This window comes from Antedon mediterranea, chromosome 10 (genome assembly GCF_964355755.1).
Source record: "Antedon mediterranea chromosome 10, ecAntMedi1.1, whole genome shotgun sequence".
NCBI classification, from domain to species: Eukaryota; Metazoa; Echinodermata; class Crinoidea; order Comatulida; family Antedonidae; genus Antedon; species Antedon mediterranea.
The window spans coordinates 13,064,829-13,092,466 of record NC_092679.1 but is presented as its reverse complement, the minus strand read 5'-3'; the positions used below and the strand labels follow the sequence as shown (position 1 = coordinate 13,092,466).

Here is a 27,638-nt window from a genome sequence, read left to right as displayed (position 1 = left end):
ACTGGTCCATAATACTTCGGGTTTACGTTCAATAATATTATGTTAATGTAAATATTAAGATTAGAGAAATCAATTTGTCTTTGTTGAGTATGAAATAAAATGTAATTAGTTTTCTGTACATTAACAATAAGCTTATTTGAGATAAACCAGTCAGTCATTTTATTTAGTTCAGTGTTGACGGTGTTATATAAGACATTGGTACACAGAATGTGAATACAAAATCGTAGTATCATCAGCAAAGGATATGACTTTCAGAGTGTCACTTGATCTAGAAAGATCATTTACATAAATTAAAAATAGTAGTGGTCCTAAAACCGACCCTGAGGCACTTCGTAATTTGCAGCCTCCAATGATGATTTAAATGAGCCTAACGCAACATACTGTTTACGGTTTACTAAATAACTTTCAAACCAGTTTAATGCAATTCCTCTAATGCCTTAATTAAATAATTTACCAAGAAGAATTGTATGATTGATGACATCAAACGCTTTTGACAAGTCTATAAAAACGGAGAGTAAAAATTGTTTATTGTCAAGAGATGAGGTGATGTTGTTAACAAGATCCAGAATTGCATGGGATGTGGAATGGTTATGACGGAAACCATATTGGTGAGTATAAAGAATGTTGAATTTAGTAAGGTAATCATAGAGTCGCTGGTGCATGAGTTTTTCTTTATCTTAGAAAAAGCACTAAAAAGGGAGATAGGCCTGTAATTTCACCTTTCTTAAAGATTGGGAAAATTTTAGCTATTTTTAATAAATTTGGAAATACACCAGATGAGAATGAACAATTTATAGAGAAGGTAAGGTGGTCAATTATGTACGGCAGTATTTGTTTGATCGTGTGCGTGAAGTGATATTATCGTCACCAGATCCTTTATTAGGATTTAAATTGTTAACAATAATTATTATTTCTTCTTTTGTAACAGGATTTATAAAAAAAAGATTGAGAAATTGGATTAGGTAAATATGAGATTGGGTCAATATGAGGGTCAGGCATAGAATTATTTAAATTTGAACCAATTGTTGAAAAGTACTTATTAAATGAATCGCATATTTCTTTAGTTGATGTAATTGTTTCAAAACCGTTATTTATGAGGGATTGGAAATTGTTTTGATTTTCTGGTCTTAATACAGAATTTATTATAGCCCAGGTCTTTTTAAGGTTACATTTTACATTTTGAAATGTTGATATATAATGCATTCTTTTGGCGGTTCGACAGAGTTTAGTATACATATTTTTATAATTTTTGTATATACTTTTATGGTGAATATCATGAGAATAAATATATTTTTTATAAAGTTTTTGTTTCTTTTTGCTACTTTTAATTAAGCCAGGTGTCATCCAAGACTGTTTTGCTTTTATTTTATTTGATACATTATATTTATTTTTAATATGTTTATTATGAATTTTATAGAATGTGTTAAGAAATTTATCAAAAGATACGGGTTGGTCACAATCGTAAACCTCTGACCAATTTTCCTCAACCAAATCACCACACAAAGCATCAATATCTATTATACGAGATGGTACATTGCCGGTGTCAGTATGGTATAATTTTTCATCTACTATATGAAAGATAGGAAGGTGGTCGGATATATCAAAAATAAATACACCAGAATGTATTTTTGTATCAATAATATTGGTGTAAAAATGGTCAATCAAGGTGGCGGTAGTCGGTGTGATTCGAATAGGTTTTGAAATTGTTGGATAAAATGAGTGAAAAAGTAACATATCATTATAATTATTAGTTTGAATATGATTTTGATATTTTATGATATCAATATTTATATCGCCCATGATATGACAGGGTTTATGTTCAGAATTTATTTTATTTAAGAGTTCATCGAAGGATTTGGAGAAATGATCAATATTACCATCTGGAGGACGGTAAATTACACCAACGATTGTATTTTTTTTATTAGGATGTACTATTTCTAGAAAAAGGGGAATCATATGGTTGAGAAATCGATAGATCAAGACGGACTCTAACATTAAGATCGTTTTTTACTAAAAAAAAGCTACGCCACCACCTTTACAAGACTGCCTATTTTGAAATATAAATGAATAATTATGCAAGAAGGGAGTAGGTGAGTCATTCAACAAGGTCTCAGAGAGACCAATAATAGAACATTTTAAATTAATTGAATTTAAAAATTGTTCAAGGGAATCAGTTTTATTTGTAACGCTTCTAATGTTAACATGAAAGAGAGAAATTAGGGAATTTGAAACATTTCTAAAAGTGGTATTAAAATGATTAGTGTCATAGTATATACAATCCTCGAGTGTCGAATTTCTAGAATTTAATTGGTTGGCAAGAGGCTCGGAATGTTCATCAAATTTATCATATTCAGTATGAGCAAGGGGTTTATAATAATGTTAGATATATCACTGTGGTTAATAGTATCAGAATCTATAGTAAAATCAAGGAATGGGAGATGACAAAAATAATTCTCAGACATCATTTTGACAACGATTTAACAATTTGAGAAGCATCACTGAATATAAAGTAAATGGTAATAGGAAACAATATAGTAAATAATAACAATAATAATAATACATTAACAAAACAGAAAAACAAGATATGATAAGAGTGCATTTACAGAAGTAAATTAAAACAGGAGCTACCGATATTATAATACGATGTAATATAGTAATAATGACCAGCTAACAGAAAAAGGATATCATTGCATATTTTAAAATAATATAATTATATAAAGTCAAGGGAAAAAAGTTCTTCTTGGATAGATGAAGTTGGATAGAGTTCATCATTGTGGAAACAGGTCACTACTTAAACGCATGTGGGATACCAGTTGATGAACGCCATTCCCGGCTGCGATTTTTTTTTTCGTACATAAGTTGGGGACCCCCTATGAAACGTCACAAAATAAACATGAATAATTCATCAGTTAAATTTTCTTGCTCCGTGTGCACCCAAGCGTATAGCAACAAGAACAACTGCGATACGATTCTAGGCCTTAGTGATTCTCCACTGTGTTTGCGGCGTGCGATTTCATAAAAGAATATCGGCGTTTTGTGTGGATTGTCGAAATAATCTGTTTTTAGTTTTTGGGTTTTTTTTAAATAGAATTTATTACTAAAGAATTACGTGTTAAAATTATAGTTTCTATTAATACTATTAGGCCTAATTATTAGTCTCTAAAGCTCGTGTCTATTCTAGTAGTCTGTGTGGGTGTGTGTGTTAGGTACTCCGAGTAATAAGTCAGCAAAATTAAACAATTACATTACACAAAATTTATTCTCGTGTTAATATACGCGCATTTTTAAAGTTCCTTTGAGTACATGCATATTGTTTGATATTATAATAAAATAACAGAATTACACAATTACAGTACACAAAATTATACACATTCTTTATTCTCGTGTGTCTAAACTTTCTTTGGGCTATGACCAATACTACTTAGCTGAATGTGTCTTGCCTAGCTGTCGATTAGTCTCGACACATTTTGCATAGTGGTAGCAGGGAGTTGTAAAACAACTCCCTGGTGGTAGTATGTGTGTGAAGAGTGCGCCAAGGCAATCACGTGAATCCTAGGCCTAGGAAGAATCGTATCGCAGTTGTAATAATCACTTGTTGCTATACGCTTGGGTGCACACGGAACAACAAATTTAACTGATGAATTATTCATGCCTATTTTGTGACGTTTCATGAGGGGTCCCCAACTTATGTACGAAAAAGAAATCGCTTCCCGGCTCTGAATCTAAGCTTGATTCCTTGATCATACAGGGCTTTAACTTGGGTCTTCCACTTGTTCTTCTCTTGCCTTTCCGTGCGGGTTAGTTCGTCTATAATGTAGGCACCTGGACTAGCGAGTTTATGTCGGTTTTTGAGGATTGCTACTTTGTCAACATATGATAGCACTTTAAAGAGTATATGGGGCGGCTTGCCTTGGAATCCTGTTGAAAACAGTGTGAGAATGGTTACAGAATCACGAGGGTATGAATACAATCAATTACTTAAAGATTGTCCCCCTAAAAAATTCAAAATGTTTTAATGTTTTTGTTGAATATTCCATTCTAATGTCACATAATAGTTATTCATTTTAACCAAAAATTAGATCGCTATAAAATTATTTACCTGAAAAAACTGTAATGAAAAGCAAAAAAATAATCAAATTTGCTGCTAGCCGATGGGTTTTTGGTTGAATTTAACCACTTAATTTGTCATTTAATAGATTTTTTTCTTCTATGGAAGTGATTAACTTTGTTTATTTTATTTCAACAATATTTTACAAGGATGGTCCATCCAGCCAAAGCTGATCATTAGGAACCCTCACAGTTTTGTTAAAACTACAACGGCCTATTCAAGTCTGATCTTATTAATCTAATGTTTCATGTTTTTGGGGCCAATACATCTTTTAGAAGAGAGTATTAGGGGAGCTACGTTACTACTGTTGAATATATTTTTTAACATTGATTATAAACTGAAAGTGAACTTACGATATATCATCAGCAAAATATTCAACAGTAGTAACGTAGTAAAATAAAGCAAGATGATCAACTCTAAATTATGTAAAAACGAAATTTATCGGGATGTACGAAAAAGCGGTGTTAAATCAATGCGTTAGAATAGGACAAGATGGCCGACCAAACTTTGTTTGTACCCAACGCAGTCGGAAACGTGACGTCATCACTTTTTCTCTCCATTTGCATAACCGATGTCCAAACTACATCATGCAGGATTAATGGGGTGCGTGTCCTCGCTCCTTGACGATACAGATGATTTCTAGGTCCAGGGTGACAACCGACGACACATCGATTGACTTGACCAATGGAGTTATAAAAATAGATGCTTGACCTATGTCGTCGGTACTCGTTCGTAGCATATCGAAAGCTCTATATCATTCATTCAAAAGTAACAGTGACAATATCTAAATACAGAATAAGACTAGACATAACTTGAAAATCAAACCTTGTAGAATCTCAAACTTCAGTGTTGTTATTGACTTATGAAATAACTTCTTGTCACTATTATAGTTCTTCTTCTCTCACTCTCTCTCTCTTCTGCCAAGAATTACGGGGAATATAACAGGTCAACCAGACCTACTCAAGACTAGTCTGGGTTCCAGGCGGAGTTTTGTCTTAATATTAGTAAAAAGATAAATATTTTGGCACATATGGCGTTTCATACGTATACTACTTGATTTTGGATATTTTCAGACAAAAATCGCGCTCGAAATAAAAAAAAATAAATTTAAAAAAAAGATAATACAGACTTGGGGCAAGTCTAACTCAAGACCTACTATAGTAATACTAGTATTCCTAGGAATGTTCTCCGCAATGTGTGACAAGCATTGTGGGACAATGAATGCCGGATTATTAAAAGGACGGAAAAATAAGTAGGCCTATAGCTAGAATAATAATAAAACTTTATTTAATCATGGTAACATTTGTTCACCTCAATGGCGTTGTTTTACAAGGCCGTAAGACATCATACACAACTTAAATTAACAATTTAACAATTAACAACAAGAGTTTAACTAAAACTGAAAATCCTAATTAACATCTACAATAGTTATTTAAATCAATTCAAGGCGCTTAAAAAATCAAAAACAAGCAAAAAGAAACCTGCTGCAGAGGGTTTTTTTTAACTGAATTTAGACATTTTTCGTACATAATTCCTTTTTCAATTGTAATTGAATAATTACACAGGGTTTCGCAATCGACATGTTTTCGATGGAAGTGCACCCATTAGTAAGTAATAATCAGGCCTACAACAACCAAGCATGATCTGAGTTCCAACTAGCCTAGGCCAGAGTCTAAAGTCTAAAACTTACCGTCCAAGAACAATTGGATTGGCATTGTGGATTCCATTGACCGTCTATAGGCATACTACCAAACAAAATAAAAAAGAACCAAGGTAGTGGAATCATGTTCAAAGTCTTTAAACCTGTGTTCTTCAGTTAATTTCGTTGAAAACGGAATGACCGATCTTGTATGATATGTTGTGCGTTTTGTGAGTCTTCTTTTATGACACTGACAACAATAGACTTGCCCCAAGTCTGTATTCATTGTCTTTTTTTTTTATTTGTTTTTATTTATATTTTTGTCTGAAAATACAGACTTGTGAAACACGCCTAGAAAACGATTTGCAGACCGCAAACATCCGATAAGAATGACGTAGGTTATCATACCGTATTTGGCTATATGATCAAATAAAGATTCAATCCTTTTCCTTAAGCATATTGCCAAAGTTAATAATCGGTTTGTCCATAATGTTTGCGGTTATCGGGTTATCAATGATTTAAGGCCAAATCATAATTGTACGTATAGTTTTGTATTTCCGTGTACACTATTTATCTAAATTTAATATTAGGCCAAATTTTGAAATAACCGTGTTATACCGGTAACAGAGCAAAGTTTGCTTAAATCCATCCATCAGATCAATTTCATCCATATTCCATACATATCATCCCACCAATCGTAATCATCTAGGATGGAACTTGTAATTACTTGGGTAATTTGTGAATGACGTAGTACATACACGAGCCCAGATAGAGAAGATCTGCACTGCCGTTCAATGCGGTAGAGAGAGAAGTCCGGTAATGTGTAATGATAATGTAACAAGCCAGTGATGAAATAAAATCACGAATACATTTAGCTGATTGTCGTTGTGTTAGTCGTCGTCAGAAATGTATTTACCGACATAACATATCTATTTCTCATGTGTAGTAGAGTGTTTCTTTGACTGAATAATTTTGTTTGTATTATAAGAGCAAGTTCATTTTGGATTTTCAGTAAATTAAAAAATCTGACGGCAAAGTTAAGCTTACCAATAGTTTATTTAAATTCAACACTGTAACTAATCCCTCACTATTCAATTATTATATTCTAGTCTGATTATTAGGTATCCATGCAGTGATGACGCAGGGGGTTATTTTTGTAACGTTGCATTTAAAATTAATTTGTTTACAAAGAAATATTTTGGTTGTGAAAGTCGTTAAATTCGATGACGCCAGCATTACTTCTTTTACAAATTTGAACAATTAAGCTAACAATAAACACTTAACAATGATAAAATTCCCTGCAATTCTGACTCATGCATTCACACATGAACTTTGCGTAAAAATAAAATTCATCGACGAACGCAATATATTCATTCCTTTTCTTTAGGCATATTGTCAAAGCTAATAATCGATTTGTCCATAATTATTAATTTGCCGGGGGTTTTCCATAATTTAAGGCCAAATCATAATTGTACGTATAGTTTTGCATTTCCGTACGTCCGTAAATATTAGGACGAACTTAAATACGAACGAACGAAATAACCGTGTTTTACCGGTAACAGAGCAAAGTTTGCTTAAAACTTAAAACTTATGATGTGTGGGTATATATTACATGGGTTATTTTTCCTCTTGTGACCCACAGTCAGTTATGCTTCGAAAGCCCAGAATTGTATTAAAGTAAATATTTGACCAATTTTGATCGATAGATGGATGGATGGATGAAGTATGTATGATTATGGATGGATGATGATGGATGGATGATGATGTATGATGATGGATGGGTAATGATGGATGGATGATGATGGATGGATAACGATGGATGTATGATGATGGATGGATGGATGATGATGTATGTATGATGATGTGTGTATGATAATGGATGAATTGGCTATGTCTAGAAGATTGAGTTACTAGATACAATATTTTTATCTAGATGTATAACTGCGTTTGCAAACGCGCCCTTATATATTTGCAAGAACTAAATATTAAGTTTGAACCTACAATAGCCGTCGTGGACTCGGGACACCATGGATACTCACAGACTTGCGGTTCTTATGATAACCATCGTCTCGGAAAATAGTATAGTCTCCATACCAGCTTGGGATATATTTTTAACCATGCCCCTCAGCCCAGTAAATATTTGTATACTATTTCCTTCTTCGAATTCTCACCTTCTCATTCATTCACCATCTATTGCTATAGTGTCAACAATTAACTTTAAAATCAGTAGAATCTAATGCTAAATCCCGGTTTAGTTGATATCGTCGATATTTATATTATTACATTATTAGTGTATAGTATTTGTTAACATAATTCAACACGCACCTACAGTATTTTAAATGAACAATCCGCAGAAAATGGAAAAACATTTGTAGACAGCAGTTTCATCTGGATCAATGCTTTCATTTGTCGGATGAATTACAAATTTATATTGTGAGTCACTTCTTTTTGTGAGATGTAAACACACATATTGTGCTTGATTACAAGTTAAACCTGTCATATCAGCGGAGTAAGGTACAATACCAATTCTTGATGTTGTGAATGGTGCCAGTCTTGTAGCACTCTGAACACTGTTTAAAGCCTGTCGTGTTTTGCTATAGCGTTTGCCTAGACCATCATCTTGGTCAGTAACGTAGACTACTACATTCCATGAATTAGCACCATTGACACCGATTGGACCTCTAGATATCAAAGACACATTGAAAGCCATTTTATTTTCTGGCGATCCCATGCTTACATGTACACTATCAGAAGCTTCGACATCCATTGCAAGATTGACCGCTGAAAAAAAAAACAATATTTAGGTCAATATATAAAATAAAGACGGTTTAAAATGTATTTATTATCACGATCACGAAATTCGGATTAGGCCCTCCACTTATTAATTAAAGTTCTATACCTATATATATATATATAGGCATACACTCCATGTTGTATCAATGTTTATCTAATTTGAAGAGACACTATCTAAAGTAAGATCCGATACCAATACAAATGATTTATATAAGCCTAGTTATATTTGGCAAATGTTGATATTTGGCAAGTCCTTAATCTAATGTCATGAGTCTGAACGTAGTTTAAGTTGTTTAATTTCTTTTGTGCTGGGATAGTGGACCTACAGTACTTACTTTTATAACAACCACTCTTCTTGCAGTTAACTTTAAAATTTCTAAACACGAAATCTGGTTCAGCATTTTCATTCTTCTCGAAGTTGGCACAGAGATATCTGTACTTTCCACAACCCACGCCCGAAAGATCAAAACGGAAGTTTTGGACAGTAAATGAGAGAACTGGTTGATCATTCCCTCCCTTCTTCAGAGGTTCTGCCTGTTGCTCAATAGATAACACCTGCGGCTTATAACTATATTTTCTACCAATTCCATGTATATTTTTCGCTCCAAATACACTGAGAGTCCATAGATTATTGCCTTCCACCTCCCCTGATCTTTCTGTCATGATCGCTTTGTATTTCAATGTAGTGTTATCATCCTCGCCTATAACCAACGCACCGGTACCGATAGACCATTCCAAATAGGTCATGATAATATCGGTAGGCTCAAATTGTTGTAGTTTTTTCCCTGTTTATGAGATAAGTTTTTGAAAGGTTTACTTTAAAAGGTATATCCGCATAAATTATTATATACATTATTCAAACGAATATTCAACTTACCAAAGCCATAACGTGTTTTTTTATTGTAAGATGCTAAACAGAAGAAAAGAATGTTATATTTTTAGTATGTTGAGTAAAAACATAACTGGGTATCCAAAATGAGAAGTTCTACTGTAATGGCTGATGGTTATTCATTTTTAAAGCAAAAAAACAAAACAAAGTCTCAAAATATGGATTAACACAATGTGACTTTACTATATCACTTATACAAATATTTTAAAGAGTGTGTAGCTTCACAAATAATAAGATCAACTGTACCTGGCCAATTAATTGGAAAACATTTGTAGACTACAGTTTCATCTGGATTAAGTTTTGAATTTGTCGGATGAATTACAAATTCATATTGTGAGTCGCTTCTTTTAGTGAGATGTAAACAAACATATTTTGCATAATCACGAGTTACACCTATCATATCAACGGAGTAACAAACAATACCAATTCTTGATGTTGTGAATGGCGCCAGTCTTGTAGCACTCTGAACACTGTTCAAAGCCTGTTGTGTTTCTCTGTATCGTGTACCTAGACCATCATCTTGGTCAGTAATGTAGACTGCTATATTCCATGAATTAGAACCATTGACACCGATAGAACCTCTAGATATCACAGACACATTGAAATCTACTTCATTAACTGACAATGAGATTGGTGTTATTAATACACCAGGATGCTCAGCTTCCATTGCAAGATTGACTGTCGGAAACATAAAGGTACATTTAGTAAAGTAAAGACGATACATACAATAATATATAATAATTAATCAACTTTTCTCAAACTTTCAGTAAATGATAGTCAAGTGTCTTACCACAACTTCAACTGTTATGCTAACAGCTTTAATTTGGTTAAGGTTTTTAGAGACTTACTGTTGTGGCAAAAACCACTCTTCTTGCAGTTAAGCTTCAATGCTGAATTTCCAAGTCCGTATTCTTGCTCAGCATCTCCAGTGTTGTCTTATTTGGCACATAGATATTTGTACTCTTCGCAACTGTCACCCGAAAAATCAAATCTAAAGTCAGGCACGGTAAATGAGAGGACTGTTTTATTGTTCTCTTTTGTCAGTGATGTGGTCTGTTGCTCAGTAGACAATACCTGTGGCATATAACTATATTTTTTACCAGTTCCATAAATATTCTTTGCCCCAAACACGCTGAGAGTCCATTGCAAATTAATTCCATCCACCTGTCTTGAATGATCTGACATGTACGCTTTGTATTCTAATGTAGTGTTATCAATGTCATCCTCACCGATAACCATTGTATCAGTACCAATAGCCCAATCAATAGAAGTAAGAAACATCCTTGTTGTTTTTGTTGCTTTATTTCCTGTATAAGAATGTAGAATAAAAGTGGACTATTTGACCAGTCAATTCTGTGTTCTGTCTACAGTTACATCAGTATCATACATAATGTTTTGATACATTATCACATATGCATGTGAAGCATGTATTATAAGCCCACATACTATAACGTTATACTAATCTTCCATGATACAGGCGATAAATGTAATACACATTTTACCTGTATTACGAACTTTACGTACGATCTGAAGTACTTACGTGTAAATACAGTTATAAAAATAAATTAATTTCAATTCTCAACGGTATTTATTTAAAATAAAAAACTTGGCTTTGAATATAGGCGCACAACCAAAACAATTGACACATCCGTAATTTTAAAAGGATGAAGAATTAGTTTTCTTATAAATATATACACATCAGGCACAGAACATGAATTCTAAACCGCCCTGTGATATACTGAAATTTAATCAATTAATTTGATGAGGAAATTTGTGAGAAAGGCCCCAACCGAGATTCAAACCAGGAACCTTCTTCTTGGTATGCAGAAGTCCTAACCATTAGACCAATGGGGCTTTCAAAAATACAGATTTTACTTACATCTTGCAGTAGTTCAACTTGTTAGCTGTATTAAGTCGTTTAACCTTATACTTCTCGGATAAGGAGTTACAGGTCTAGTGTACATATCTGGTCTTTAAAAGAACACAGTTCATCGTTTGGAAGAGTAGGGGTGACACCGGTCTACCCTCCCAGTCATCCCCTGTCGTTGTGGACAGATGAATGTGCGCCGTTTGGTGGCAGCATTTGACACTATTGTGCACATTAATTAGAAATGATGAGGCTGTGTAGCAATTTACTTTAAGTATAACTTACCTTTACAATTAATTGGAAAACATTTGTAGACTACAGTTTCATCTGGATCAATGTTTTCATTTGTCGGATGAATTACAAATTTATATTGTGAGTCACTTCTTTTTGTGAGATGTAAACAAACATATTGTGCTTGATTACAAGTTAAACCTGTCAAATCAGCGGAGTAATGTACAATACCAATTCTTGATGTTGTGTATGGCACAAGTCTTGTAGCACTCTGAAAACCGTTTAAAGCTTGTCGTGCTTCGTTGTAGCGTATACCTAGACCATCATCTTGGTCAGTAACATAGACTGCTACATTCCATGAATTAGAACCATTGACACCGATAGGACCCCTAGATATCAAAGACACGTCGAAAGCCATTTCGTTATCTGATAATCCTGACGTTACATTAAATTCACCAGATGCTTCGATATCCATTGAAAGAACGACCACTTGAAAAGAATCAATTGATGTAATTATTAGAAACAATATTAAATAACACAATAATAAGCGTTGATTACATAAACATGTATGAAGCCCTACATGATATTATGTCAATCGACTAATCGACGTTGTAGACCAATTTTTTTAATTATTATTTTATACAATTAGGAGTTAAATTAACTTTGACTTTGTTGTAGAGACTTACCGTTAAAACAACCACTCTTCTTGCAGTTCATCGTCAATGGTGTATTTCTAAACACGTAATCTGGTTCAGCATTTTCATTCTTGTCGAATTTGGCACAGAGATATTTGTACTTTCCACAACCCACGCCCGAAAGATCAAAGCGGAAGTCTGGCACAGTAAATGAGAGGACTGGTTGATCATTCCCTCTCTTCTTCAGAGATTTTGCCTGTTGCTCAATAGATAATGTATGTGGCTTATAACTATATTTACTACCAGTTCCATGTATATTTTTTGCCCCAAATACACTGAGAGTCCACAGATTAATTCCATTCAAATCTCTTGAATCAGCTGACATGGTCGCTATGTATTTCAATGTAGTGTTATCATCCTCACCTATAACCAACGCACCAGTACCAATAGACCAATCAATACTAGTAAGTTGAACAAAACTATCTTTTGGAGGAGGTTTTCCAAAACCTAACAATTAAACAAACCTGTCACTTGTCTTATATAAGCAAAATAATGAGGAATAATTGATTATGCAGACATTTACTTACAAGAAACTAAAATTGAAACAAAAATCGTATTTAGGCCCCACTCTTTTGCAAGATCACACACTATAGCTTCCTTTATTATTTCAAGTCATGGAGTATATCATTCATTAGTGATTGAAGATTGCGATTAAAAATGTTAAGTTGGATGATGCAGTAAGTCTAATTAATTAATTGTAACTTAACTATGTTTGGATATAAAGATCCCAAATTTTTGTTAGTAAATTGCGTCGATTAGCAACGTATCATGGATAATGAATTTATTGTATTATTATCTGTGAAATACCAGGGACTATAGGTGTAACGGGTAGGCCTGAAGAAAGTGATTTGCATTGAGTTGAGATTCAACAATTTTACGAGATGAAGATAATACAGAAACACACGTGTAGAAGTGCTATACGAAATTACCCTTGATAACTAGCATACTTTGAGTCAAGTTTCATTACATAATATATGTTGATTTTTTAGAATATACTAACAGATTGAAATTACATTATGGCTAATACAATCCTAATGTAATCCTATAAACGTCAGAAAGTTACAAACCTGGTGTTGATAAAGATATCATGCCCAGAAGTAAATAGCAAGAAAAGAAATACATGTTCTTGATTGTAGAAAAGCAGAGCAGTCTCTAATGGCTGACTACTATGTTTGCGATACTATTTAGGTGTTTTTGATCTAGATATATGACGTCTAAATATATGTTGTAAATCACATTGTAACTGTCTTGGAATAAATTAGTATTAAATTAGTATAAAATAATTGAGGGAGATGAATGATGATGTGTTTGCAACGAATGATGGACAATAAAACATACAAGGTGTTCATTTTCATTTCTGTTGAATGAACCAGTACGGAAAGAAAGTACAGTACTACGTTTGGAACGATTCAACAAGAAGTAAAGCCTGCAAACAATCAACATACAGCCATCATACAATAGTTTTTTGGGAACGAACTTTAGCTTAGTATAGGCATATATAAGCTTCCTTTCCAATTCTAGGCACATCCGGGTAAAGTGCCTCATAACCTGATAACCTGCACAAATAAATGGAAGGGGATTTGTAACATTAGACAATACATTTTTATTCTAGAAATGTTTAATTACGGTCAAAATTGAAGAAGGCTGTACAGTACAACAGGTTTTTATTTACTGGAAATGTCTGCTCTTTCCCTACTGTATAATATATGGTTGAAATATTACTGTACTGTCAAAGATCCAGCAGATTACGTAGTTCATTTTCAATGTAGCACACAAACATTAGCTAACTTTTCTTTCATGCTTTTAAGTTGTTATGAGATAACAACTTGGAATACTATATAATGTTTTACTAATCAAACAAAATTAGACCAAGAACGAGACCTTATTTACATTCGATTTTATATAGATTTTACATAAAACTCGGCGGCCATTTAAAAAAATGACAAACAATAAGTGTCAAACTGGTAAAAAAAAATGACCAGAAGGTATTGCTTGGGATATCTAGCTATTGACTGCCTCTAGAATTCCACTCCACAATTCATTTTTTTTAGATTTGTTTCCTAGACTATAAATTAATTTGAAAATATTAACTGTATCCTTAGGCAAGATGCTTTACTCTCTCATTGACTCGTCCTTCGGATGGGACGTAAAGCCGTTGATAATACAAGTATATATAATGAAATAACCCCAATCAATACCTGTTCCTGATCTCAGTTACCTTTTTTGATAACACACCGATATATAAATATATTATATAAACAAAACTGAGGTTAGCAACCTGCAATTTTATTTTAAAAAATAGTAGGAAATGCATAAGCCGTATGGTAATTCTTTAAAACTGAACTAAAATTAACCCGGAAATCTGAAATAGAATATTGTCACATTGCCATTCCAAAGAGACAAAGTTCAAACAATTAAAGAAGAAAAAAAGAACATTTTTGCAATTGTTTCTGGGAACAAACTTTTAACTCAAGGCACACCGGATAAAGTACGCATAAACTTTAGCCTACACAAATTAAATTTATTTGTTTAAGTTTCACTTTTTTTCATTTGTACCACTGGAAATGTAGGCCTACAGAAAATATTTGACTATAGAATATTCGTGTATAACTAAAATATAACTTATATTTAAATTTGGGGAGTGGGCAGATCTGAATTTAAAATGTTCAATGTAGCACACAACCAACAGCTAATGCTTTGCTTTTCGTGTTTAATCAAGAACAACGTGTTTTTTATTTACGATAATATTATCAGATCGAAACGTCGAATCATGCCTTCCCTTCATCTCTATACTATCAACATCGCTATAATGTATTTAAAAAAACTTCACACTATCCACAACATGACCAACACAATGTTATTTCTAAGATATGATTTAACAATACTTAAAATAAAAAATAGATTTAAAAGAAACATATTCAAAATGAGCAAAATTGGAAAACACTGGACACAAGGGTATCCTTAGTGTAAGAGGTTGTCAACACATTACAGGGTGTAGAATTAGGCATCATTATTCAAGTCCTACCATCAGGATGGTTCTTGTTTTAAATAACTTTTACCCAGGATTGAAACGTAATCCATGTTCAGTAATATACTTATTAGCGCGATCAATTCATTCTTGAAGTGGAGATGAGGTTACGGTAAGGAGGATGGTAAGTTATGGCGTGCAAAAACAATGCCACAGTTAAGATTATTCAAATCACTGATTAGTTTTTTAATAGAATAAATTGAAATTAATGGGGAAGACAATCCACCCTGTATTGTTCCGTTGCTAATTTGATTCCTCTTACCATAAGCATTGGAGTACCATTTAACTTTAACAAACAACTATGAAATACCAGGGAATATCGGTGTAATATAACATCATAAGTCATTGAGAATTGTGCCATTTTCTCCGAGGACTATGTTTTCCCAAAGGGCGTATACCCTTGTTTTATTATACCTCTAACAGTCAATTGTATAATGTTGACGATATCAATTAAACCGCAACAACATTATTGTTACCAGAGAGCAATTCATACATTGGATTAGAAGCTATTTCAGAAACTACAAACAGGTAGGCCTGAAGAAAGTGATTTGCGGCGAGTTGAGTTGAGATTCAACAACTTTACGAGAAAAAGATAATACAGAAACACATGTGTAGAAATGCTATAGGAAATTATCATTGATAACTAGCATACTTGAGTCAAGTTGCATTACATAATATCTGTTGACTTTTTAGAATCATGTGCTAATATACTAACAGGTTGAAATTACAGTATGGCTAATACAATCTTAAATAAATCCTATAAACAAAAGTTACAAACCTGCTGTTGATAGAGATATCATGCCCAGAAGTAAATAGGAAAAAAAGAAATACATGTTCTTGATTGGTGAAAAGCAGAGCAGTCTCTGAAGGCTGACTGCTATGTTTACGATACTATATAGGTGTTTTTGATCCGGATATAACGTCTACGTATGTTGTAAATCACATTGTCACTGTCTTGGAATGAATTAGATTTGAATTCTGACCAATGTTGTAAGAGTATTTACAAGTATTTCTGGGAACGAAATCTTCCTCTCCTGCATAAATTGTGTTGGTGATGTAACGCGCTCTGCTATCAGGGCACTACACGTTGTCCTAACTTTAGATTTTCGTGGTTTCTATATTCCCTAGTATACTCCCTTATCATAGAACTCATATACTTTACCATTGTTCGTTATCATCTATATTTTTAAAAATGTTCTGCGGAAATGATTAACTTTGTTGAAAAAAAAGCAATACAATACATCTTTTAAAAGCAAGTAAAACACACGGCACAACAAACCACAGATCTAATTGAGAGAGATGATGATGTATTTGCGACGAATGATGGACAATTTGAAAGTGTAGTTATTTTTTAAAAACGTGTTCATTTTTATTTCTGTTGAATGAACTAGTACGGTTATCAAGAAAGAAAGTACAGTAGACGTTTGGAAGGATTCAACAAGAAGTAAAGCCTGCTAATGTGTTTTATACAAATTGTGATTCCCTTCTAAATAAGAAGAATGAGCTTCTGTTGCGTTTATCTTCAGAGAAAGTTGATATCATTGCTTTGACTGAGATTCTACCAAAGAAGTACTTTTTTGAATTGTCTATAGAAGAGTTTCATACCCCTGGTTTTCAGATGTTTTTGCCAAATGAAAAACTTTCATCTGGTTGAGGAGTTGTTATTTATGTTCGAAATGGGATGTCTGCCACTCCTGTATTTGTTTAAAGATATTTTGTTTGAGAAATCCATGTTTGTTGAGATTAGAGTCAAAGATCGCACCTTTTTAATTGGATGTGTGTATAGAAGTGACGCCGGATCTAGTGTCAATATTTCTGCTTTGTGTTCTCTGTTTAGAAAAGTGGCATCCTTTTCTTGTTCTGATTTTATTATAGTTGGAGATTTCAATTATAGGAGTATTAATTGGGAGCTAGGATATGTGACTGGTGAAGATGGTAAAAATAGTCATAATTTTTTCCGACACCATTAATGACTTATTTTTAGCTCAGCATGTACGAGACCCAACACGTTACAGAATAGGAGAACATCCCAATGTTCTGGACCTGGTACTTACATCTAATGAGGATTCTATTAGTGAGGTCCTTCAAGCTCCACCATTAGGTAAGAGTGATCATATGGTACTTCGATTTAAAATTCCAGTTAATCTAATCAAAGATGAGGTGGTAGAGGTCAGAAATTATTTCCATGCTGATTATGATAAGTTTCGTGGTTTTCTTGATGGTGTCGATTGGGACACTGAGTTATTGGATAAGGACGGGTTACACTCGCACGGTTCTTTTCATGAGATCTTATCTAGAGGTATGGAACAGTTTGTTCCAAAGTGTAAGAAACACTTGTCTGGAAATTTTAAGAGACCTTTGTGGTTTACTAAAGAGGTTGATAAGTCTATTAAACAGAAGAATAAATACTGGAAACAGTATATCAAAGCAAAACGTAAAGGGCATGACTGTGCTAGTGTCAAATGGAACACGTTTATTAGAGTAAAGAATTATACTGTCAATTTGATTAAGAGTTCTAAAAGAATCTTCGAAAATAAGATTACAAATGAGGTTAAAGTCAATGAAAAGTCTTTTTGGCGCTATATAAATTCTCAGCTAAACACCAGATCTGGTATTCCTACTCTTGGAAATTTTGAAGGTAAACTTGTTGTAGATGACCAAGATAAAGCCGAGTCTTTTAATTCTTTTTTTAGCAGTGTCTTTTGTAAGGAGAACTTATCGAATGTTCCGAATCTTGATAAAAAGATTGAGGCTTCTTTATCAGATATTGAGTTTAATGTAGAAGATATTCATAAGCTGTTCTCTAACTTAGTTTTGATTGAATTAAAGGATCAAATTGCTTACTCTCTCAGTCTAATATTCACTAGATTATTCAATGATCAGAAGGTCCCTATATCGTGGAAGGAGTCAATTGTAATACCTATAATTATTTAAAAAAGGCAAACAAGAGGACCCGGCTAACTACAGACCGGTTAGTTTAACGTCGGTCATAGGAAAAATTATGTAAAGGATTATTAGGGATAAACTTGTAAAGTATCTTGAGAGTAATGGTCTTTTGTGCAATGAGCAATTTGGATTCAGACAAGGTAGATCATGTGCATTACAACTACTTGATGTCCTGGAGAGTTGGACTACTAACCTGCATAATCATGATAGCTTTGATTGTGTCTATTTAGACTATAAAAAGGCTTTTGATAGTGTGCCACACCAAAGGCTTCTAGTCAAATTGAAAGGTTTTGGTATTACGGGAAATCTACTAGGTTGGTTCTCTAATTATTTGTCAAATAGAACACAACGAGTTAGTGTCAATGGTCAATTATCATAACAGGCTCCAGTATTAAGTGGAATTCCACAGGGTAGCGTTGTGGGCCCAATCTTATTTTCAATCTTCATTAACGATTTACCTGATGTTATCGAATCTAGTATACGTTTATTTGCAGACGACACCAAGTTGTATAGACTGAGTGGTCAATAACATTGATGATGCGGATTTATTTCAGAGAGACATTGACAGTGCTTCCCATTGGTCTAATGTTTGGCAATTGCCATTTAATGACACTAAGTGTAAGGTATTTCATTATGGTCGTGATAATCCCAATTTCTTGTATTCAATGGCTGGTAATTTACTACATGAGGTAAAGCAGGAGAAAGATCTAGGTGTTACCTTTGATCCTAGTTTAATCTTTAATTTGCATGTAACGGATATTTGTAAAAGAGCTAATAAGAAACTAGGAATGATTTATAGATTTTTTAAATTCTTGAATAAAGATGGATTTTTTAAGCTGTATAAGTCTATGGTTAGGCCAACGCTTGAATATTGTAACACTGTTTATAATCCTATTAGAAAACGAGATCAGGATGAGATAGAGAAGGTCCAGCAAAGAGCAGCAAGATTGATTCCTAGGTACCGTAATATTCCTTATGAACAACGTTTGAGAATTCTTGGTCTTCCTACCATGAGATATCGAAGGCAGAGAGTGGATATTATCCAAGTTTTTAGGATTGTTAAAGGTTTCGATCGTATTTCGATCAACACATCTTTTGAATTTGATATAGAATCTCGGACACGTGGACACCCATATAAACTCAAGTTTAAAAGCTCTCGTCTTAATATTAGGAGGGACACGTTCTCCAGGAGAGTTATTCTCCTATAGAATGCTCTGCCTACGGATGTAGTTTCATGTGCTACGGTGAACCTGTTCAAAGCAAAACTTAACGTCGCATGGTCTAACCACCCGCTGAAGTTTTCACCCTATATAGAATATGATTTTATTGCTAAGAGGGGCTTTTAAGCACTGAGTGCTTTGCCTCGATCCCGTAGACGAAAGTGTACGGGAAACAAGTAAACAAGTAAACAATCAACATACAGCCATAATACAATAGTTTTTTGGGAACGAACTTTAGATTAGTATAGGCATAATTATATAAGCTTCCTTTTAATTCAAGGCACATCCGGATAAAGTGCCTCATAACCTGATAACCTGCACAAATAAATGGAATGGAACAACAATAAATTTTTATTTTAGAAATGTTTAATTATAGTCAAAATTGAAGAAGGCTGTACAGTACAACAGGTTTTTTATTTACACTAAATGTCTGCTGTTTCTCTATATATGGTTGACATATTGCTGTAGTTCAAACATCCAGCAGATTACGTAGTTCATTTTCAATGTAGCACACAGACATTAGCTTACTTTTCTTTGCGTTTAAGTTATTATGAGATAATAATTTGGAATACTAATACAATGTTTTAGGCTACTAATAAAACAAATTTAGAATACATACACCATCCTTTCGATATAAGTAAAATATGAAGTGTTAACAGGACCGAATGGATTCCTTATCTGAAGTACATTTGTTTAGATACTAAGACCGTGTATACCTTATTTAGATCCGATTTTATATAGATTTTACAAAAAATTGACGGCCATTTTTTTTTAATGACGAAACATTAAGTTTCAAACAGGTCTTAAAGTGATCAGAAGGGATTACTTGGGATATCTCGCTATTGACTGCCTCTAAAATTCCACTCTCCCTAATTCATTTTTGTTTTCAGATTTGTTTCTTAGACTATAAATTAATTTGAAAGTTGAATTGACAATTGACCTATCTGTGTCATATTAACTGTGTCCTTAGGCAAGATGCTTTACTATCTCATTGCCTCGTCCTTCGGATGGGACGTAAAGCCGTTGATAATGTGGAATCTAAAAATAGGATTTTTGGTCTGAGTTTCCAAAAGACATTAAACATTACTATGTAAAACATAAAAAGACTTCCAAACCTAAGATATAATTTATAAATTCCATAGGAGCAACCGTATTAACTACAAATATATAATGAAACAACTCAACAATCAATATCTGTTCCTGATCTCAGTTACCTTTTTTGATAAAACACCGATAAATTGATTAGGCCTATATAAACAAAACGAAGGTTAGCAGCCTGCAATTTTATAAAAAAAAATTGTAGGAAATGTATAAGCCGTATGGTAATTCTTAATTGTAAAACGATGTCAGAAAACTCCTGGGAAAATGTGTATTTGCTAGTACTCTAAAACTGAACTGAAATAAACCCGGATGTCTTAAATAGAATATTGTCACATTGCCATTGCAAAGAGACAAAGTTCAAACAATAAAAAAGGAAAAAAGAACATCTATATATAAATTTACGTAAGGGCAAAATTCGGTAAATCGCGCGTTATTTCTAGAATGTTTACTCGATGGTATATAAAGTTGGTTCGTACTTTCGGTACTGATTTTAACCACTTCATGTAACCCTGTTTACTAATTAAATTGAGTTCGATAATTAGTTATTGACGATTAAAACGAATTTAGGTTCAACGATTTGCCCCAAATAGGGGTGTTTTTCGATCGTGGTATACACTGTCTAATGGATGTCCGCCTTGAAAAATACCCGCAGACAATAATACGATGATGCTTCGCATTTTCCTATCTCCTCCTACGATAATTGTTTTTAATGGCTGAAAACCGGTTAAACAGCTCGAGTACAGCATCATAATGTTGAAGACAGGCCGATTTTCTTAAAAAAAATACTATTTTGATAGATTTAATATACGTTTATACAAATGTATTGATTTGCGATGAATGGAACATTCCAATCTCTGTTCCACAAGTGTCTATTCCCTCAGGCGTCGTAAAGGCAAGTACTGTATACTCATAACAGAAATTCGATCCATTTTTTTTTTCAATCTGTGCTGCAGAGGTTGGATATAGATTTTTTTTAACGGATAATAATGAGCCAGCGTTTTCTGTCGCCGCGGGCGTATATTATGTACAAATCTTTATTATTGCAGTTAAACCACCCCGGGAACCACCCACATCATCACCCTTCCCTCACTGGCATATGAGTAGCGTTGTAAAGCCAGTAGAGGATAGGCCTACGGTGGTACGAAGGATCAACAACAACTTCGGGTGGGTAGGGTAGGAACCAACTTAAGTATGAATTGGCTCTAGAAACAATTGAAAACCATTAGGCCTACTAATTAAGTTGAGTTAGATAATTTAATATTTATTAACGATTAAATCGAATTTATGATTTGCCTCGAATAGAGAGGTGGTTTTCACAAATTGTTTAACATTATATAAACATATATACGTCGTAGTGTATCGTTACATGTACTGTACTATTTCAATCGACTAGGACGGTGATAGTTTCAATTACATCGCAATGTTTCACTGTGTTTAGTGGTATATTATTTGTAAAACATGAAAACAATTAATATTTCGTTACTAAATGGATAAAGAATATATTTAAAAATTGTTCCTCTTTGCACCCATCCTCTCCCCCATCCCTCAACCATAATGTTACATACAAAACACAAATTAAGTTTGTTTAAATTTGACCTAAACAATTGGTCTCATTTTGCGACAAGTTTCTCTTTCGGAAGTAATTCCCAGGGTACTAATTTTAGTTGAGTACATAAATCACAGTGTCTTATTGTCCTGCATTATTGTACATTTGAAATCGTCATTTTTTTAACGCTGAAATTATTATGTATTCGAGAACCATCTGTGGGCACGACCTAGATGGTACGCGAGCGAAGCGAGCGTACCATCTAGTTTTCGCGCCGCGGCTCTAGCCAGCTATGTCCCAGGAGGACACATTCATTAATAAGCTGTTTCATAGCGGTAGCTTTAGTATCTAAGGCAGACAGTTTTGTGAATTTGGAAACTCGACTATAATTTATAGGTAGCTGCTGGACCCAAAAAACGTCTGGGAGAAGAGAGTCTATATGAAAGCCTTTGCTGATAATAATACAGTATTATTGAGATGTAGACGGAAATCTGTAAAATCTTGATCAATAAATAATAACTTCGTTTTTCCTGTCAACCAGGCCGGTATTATAATAAGTCACTGTCAAATAATCATTCGATAATGGTCAAAAATTTATTTTGGCTCTGTCAACATAAAGGGAGGTATTTACAATGACTTTCTTTGACTGTCAATCTAGGCCAATGTTATAATAATACGCCGTCAGATATTAAATCATTGAAACAGTTCTCGTAAATTTTTTGTTGGTTATCAGATGCCGTGGGGGGTCCAATCAATTATCGTCAGAAGGTGAACAATCAGTCTAGGTAGCAGCAGCAGATTATTAGGAACGCCTGCTCCATTAATTAATCCAGAAAAAGGTTTGTACATTATCTATTTTTTTATTAGCCTTCTCCTAACACAATTATATTTTCTTGGTTTCAACATTTATGATAGTAAATGTCACAGTTCTGTGTCTGGACGCAAGTTCATAGACCTACTAGTTATATTATTCATATTAACTGATACTTACTCTTCATTTACCGTAAAGTTCAGTTTTAATGAAATATATAATATAAATTGGCTTCGTAACAATTAATTAGTTTTGAAAAGGTTAGTTTTTTGGTGATAGGTGAAAATGACATGTAACTTCGTAATCAATTTATTTTTTTTTGTATAAAGGCCCAATTACACTATGACGATAACGACAGACGATAAATATATAGCATGCATTTTTTTTACATAAACCAAAAAAAATTAGAAAGGTTTTCGTTCTAGACCTATAGGATAATCATTTATGCTATCTTTGATAAAAATAATGTTTTTCAAATTCCAATCAAATGACGTCATGATAAATAAAAACAATAAAATCACTGTATTGTCACGATATTATTGGTCTTACTAATCATGACGTCATTTGATTGGACGTGTGAAAATATAATTTTCATCAAAGGAATTGTTTATATTTCTTTCGGTTTATGTATTAAAAATGCACATTTGTCTATTTATCGTCGATCGTTATCGTCCTAGTGTATGGGCTTTATGCTGTAAATGTTCAATTAATTGATCATTCCGATTTTATTAGTTGGACTCTTGCACAGTTGCTGTCTAATCGTTGTTGTGTAATATCATTTCGAACCGTATTAAAATCATAAAGAGATTCATATTCCTTAACATGTGGCTGTGCATGGAAGTCTGGTCTACACAAACTCGGCCCCGGGCCTGAAAGTGTTGGTGAATTCATAATTGTACTTAATATTATATATATATATATATATATATATATATATATATATATATATATATATATATATATATATATATAATTATATTATTATAAAATTGAAAGCAAAACCCGTTGAATCTCAAATCATTAGGACTAGAAATTTGGCTTATCAATCAAATAAATACTTTCGTTCAAAATGAAACTCCAACCTCTCTAATCAAAAGATTGAACTCGAAAACGGACAGTTTTTTTTAATTGGGTATGTTGAAACATTTCAATATTCATTTAAAAAAGTACATTAATTATGGTATTGATCAGTGGCTATAGAGGCGTAAAAACCCTCGGTCAATATCATGTAAAATGCACTGTGGAAGGGTCATTATTAAGACTGCAAAATTGGGCTTATCAACAAATAAATACTTTCGTTCAAAATGTAAAATCAAGGCTGAAAAATTGGGCTTATCAACAACAAAATATTTTATTATTAGACGCGATAACATCAAGGATAATCAGTATAATTATTAATATAGCCACTGTTACTAGTTTTATTCTACATGCTAAAGTAAATAAAAATCCACTAGAAAACAAGCAAGTCTGAATGTTATGCTTATTAGCCATGTTATGTTTGTTACTGTAGGCCTATGATTGTTTGCAATGTTCACATATTATTTCCGTGGGCATATCCATAGTGTATCACTCACAAAAAAGACGTGTGAGGTTCTTTCTTTAGTTTTTGAAGAATGATTTGTGTTACAGGTTGACACAAGAGTCAAATGCTCAAGATATCGGCTAACGCCATGGGACACTTGGCTTATCAATGAATAATAAATACAGTACTACTTTCGTTCAATTGAAATCGGAATCTGACCGTTTCATTAAATTGGGTGTGATTAGGCCTAAACATATAATAATTTATTAAAAAGGTACAATAAAAACAAATGCATCAGAGGCGTAAAGAACCCACGGTCAATATCATGTAAAATGTATATGGTATAAGCACTGTGGAAGGGGTCATTATTATTAAACTGGAAAATTCGGCTTATCAACAAATAAATACTTTCGTTTAAAATGTAAAATAAGACTGCAAAATTGGGCTTATCAACAAATAAATACTTTCATTCAAAATGTAAAATAAGACTGCACAATTGGGCTTATCAACAAATAAAATACTTTTTTTTCAAAATGTAAAATTAAGACTGGAAAATTGGGCTTATAAACAAATAAATACTTCCGTTCAAAATGTAAGAAAACATGTTTTAAATATAATCCTTAAGCTCTGTCTATACTATCAAACTAAATATGATGTGCCCATATTATATAGACATGACGATGTCATATCACTACGATAATCGGGCATATCACTACCATATTTGGGCACATCACACTTTTTTTGAAGTCGGAATTGGACTGACGCGATTGATATAATTGGGTATTTTTATTAATGTAATGATTCATTAAAAACTATAATACCGATACGCGTTTGGTATTGATCAATGGTGCAAAAAACCCTGAGAAATAATGTTATAACGCGATTTGGTGATAGCTTAGCAATAATACAACCCATATACTATTATTATAAATACCTATTACAAATCCATTCATATAACTTTTCATCGCGAACCGAAAATGTATAAATGTTATTCTACAGACAGTAATTATATATTCAAAAGCCATATTATTATTATTATCAATACCTAAATGCGATACTAATAACCACATACATTATTCCCAATACAAGTTTGTGCGTTTAATTCTAGAAAGAAACGACTGTGCTGACAGGCCAATGACATAAATCACAAGTAAAGTCCCAATTGTTCACTTGCGTTTTGATTGGCCGACCTATTATATTTGATTAATGAAGACTGTTCTTACAACTGTCCAGTCAAAAAGTTACGCGGCGTTTTTTGTAAGAAATATTTCTTGTTACAATTGTTTCTATGAACGAACTTTTAACTCAAGGCACTTCCGGATAAAGTACTCATAAATTTTAGCCTACACAAAATAATGGAATTTATTTATTTGTTAGTTTAAGTTTCACTTTTTTCTTTTGTACCACTGGAAATGTAGGCCTGCAGAAAATATTTGACTCTAGAATATTCGTGAATAACTCAAATATAACTTATATTTTAATTTGGGGAGTGGGGAGGTCTGAAATTCATTGTCAGTGTAGCACACAAACAGCTAGACTTGCCCCAAGTCTGTATTATCTTTTTTTTTTATTCATTTGTTTTTATTTCGACCGCGATTTTTGTCTGAAAATATCCAAAATCAAGTAGTATACGTATGAAACGCCATATGTGCCAAAATATTTATCTTTTTACTAATATTAAGACAAAACTCCGTCTGGAGCCCAGACTAACAAACAGCTAATGATTTGCTTTGCGTTTTTAATCAAGAAAAAGTGTTTTTGATTTACGATAATATTATCAGATCGAAACGTTGAATCATGCCTTCCCCTCATCTCTATACTATCAATATCGTTATAATATATAAAAAAAACTTCACACATCAACATCATGACCAACACAAGGTTATTCCTACGACATTATTTATCAATACTTAAAATCAAAAAATAGATTTAAAAGAAACATATTCAAAATGAGCAAAATTGAAAACACAGGACACAAGGGTATCCTTAAGTGTAGGTTGTCAACACATGGCAGGGTGTAAAAATAGGAATAATTATTCAAGTAGGCCTACCATCAGGATGGTTCTTGTTTTTAAATAACTTTTACTGAGGATTGAAACGTAATCCGTGTTCAGTAACATACTTATTAGCGTGATCAATTCATTCTTGAAGTGAAGATGAGGTTACGGTAAGGAGGATGGTAAGTATGGCGTGCAAAAACAATGCCACAGTTAAGATTATTCAATTCCCTGATTAGTTTTATCATAGAATAAATTGAAATTAATGAGGAAGACAATCCACCTTGTATTGTTCCGTTGCAAATTTGATTCCTCTTACCATAAGCATTGGAGTACCATTTAACTTTAACAAACAGCATTTGAGTACCAAAATTAAAGGCAACGCCACCAATTTTTACGAAGATAATGTCGTTGGGAATACCGTCAAATACAGGCATACAGTAAAATTGACCATATGTATGTTTTTGAGTCGTACTTTGTTAGCCATATTATTATTTCTGTTTTAAAGTGTACTTTATTTTTCATTTCGATGAATTTATTCTTTGTTCGAGCTATTCGCCATTTCACTTCAGTATTACTTCGGCTGTCAAACAAACTTTGGTGCAACGGAAATTCATTTATTTTAAACTTTTTTTGTCAAATCATTTCCTTACAATTGTATTTAAAATCATTGTTTACACAGGAAAAATTCCTCTCTTCCCTAGTGTGTATACCTATTTTGTACCCCTTTACATTGTTTTTTTTCATCATCATTGAATCATATTATTAACACTTTTATAATCACATTTAATGCTAGTTTACATTTTATTTCCGATTACCTTCCATAGTTACAAAATCAAGTATACATATAAAGGCTAACAAAAAAAAAGGCACCGTTATCAGATCATCACAGGATCTCTATCAGTACAATAGAACACCTAAAGATATACTCATACTACATTATATTTATTTTTGTGAATATGCGATTTTAATATCACATAATAATTAGTTTTTTATCGGTAATGAATCAACATAATTACTTTTCATTGTTTTTTGTACTGCATTGCATCTAGTGTCATGTTTTCTAACGTGATTATTTTCTTTATGATCAAACTATTTTGCTATTACATTATTTTGGAGATTATATTATATTATTACTAAATCGCTTTGAAAATGTCATAGCACTCTAAGTTTCGTTCAGTATATAGACAGAATAGATAATTAACACCGGTTTCCACATGTGATGTTACACAGTTTTTCTTATAC

General features: G+C 33.0%; 3 protein-coding genes across 4 annotated transcripts in view; 1 reads left to right on the top strand and 2 right to left on the bottom strand.

The window, feature by feature from the left end:
- Positions 1-5,961, bottom strand: part of LOC140061249 (uncharacterized) — a 100,113-nt gene extending 94,152 nt beyond the window's left edge. Inside the window, exon 1 of the mRNA XM_072107756.1 lies at positions 5,799-5,961. Within this exon, the coding sequence (XP_071963857.1) occupies positions 5,799-5,894 (96 nt within the window). The 5' untranslated portion in view covers positions 5,895-5,961. The remainder of the gene's footprint in view (positions 1-5,798) is intronic.
- An 857-nt stretch (positions 5,962-6,818) lies between these two features.
- On the bottom strand, positions 6,819-11,682 carry LOC140060505 (uncharacterized). Of its 2 annotated transcripts, none has more exons than XM_072106753.1 (6): positions 11,582-11,682; positions 10,278-10,736; positions 9,676-10,107; positions 9,418-9,450; positions 8,876-9,325; positions 6,819-8,528 (listed from the first exon to the last, which is right to left on the bottom strand). In XM_072106753.1, exons 3-6 carry the CDS (start codon positions 10,094-10,096, stop codon positions 8,083-8,085), a joined length of 1,350 nt encoding a protein of 449 aa, XP_071962854.1. In that variant the 5' UTR covers positions 10,097-10,107; positions 10,278-10,736; positions 11,582-11,682; the 3' UTR covers positions 6,819-8,082. The 2 variants fall into 2 exon arrangements, with proteins under 2 accessions (XP_071962854.1, XP_071962855.1); XM_072106754.1 differs by lacking the exon at positions 11,582-11,682 and adding an exon at positions 11,309-11,454.
- A 5,500-nt stretch (positions 11,683-17,182) lies between these two features.
- On the top strand, positions 17,183-19,404 carry LOC140061247 (uncharacterized). Its single transcript, XM_072107755.1, has 3 exons — positions 17,183-18,163; positions 18,285-18,548; positions 18,751-19,404. The coding sequence occupies exons 1-3, from the start codon at positions 17,183-17,185 to the stop codon at positions 19,402-19,404; spliced, it is 1,899 nt and encodes a 632-aa protein (XP_071963856.1).
- The last annotated feature ends 8,234 nt before the right edge of the window (positions 19,405-27,638 follow it).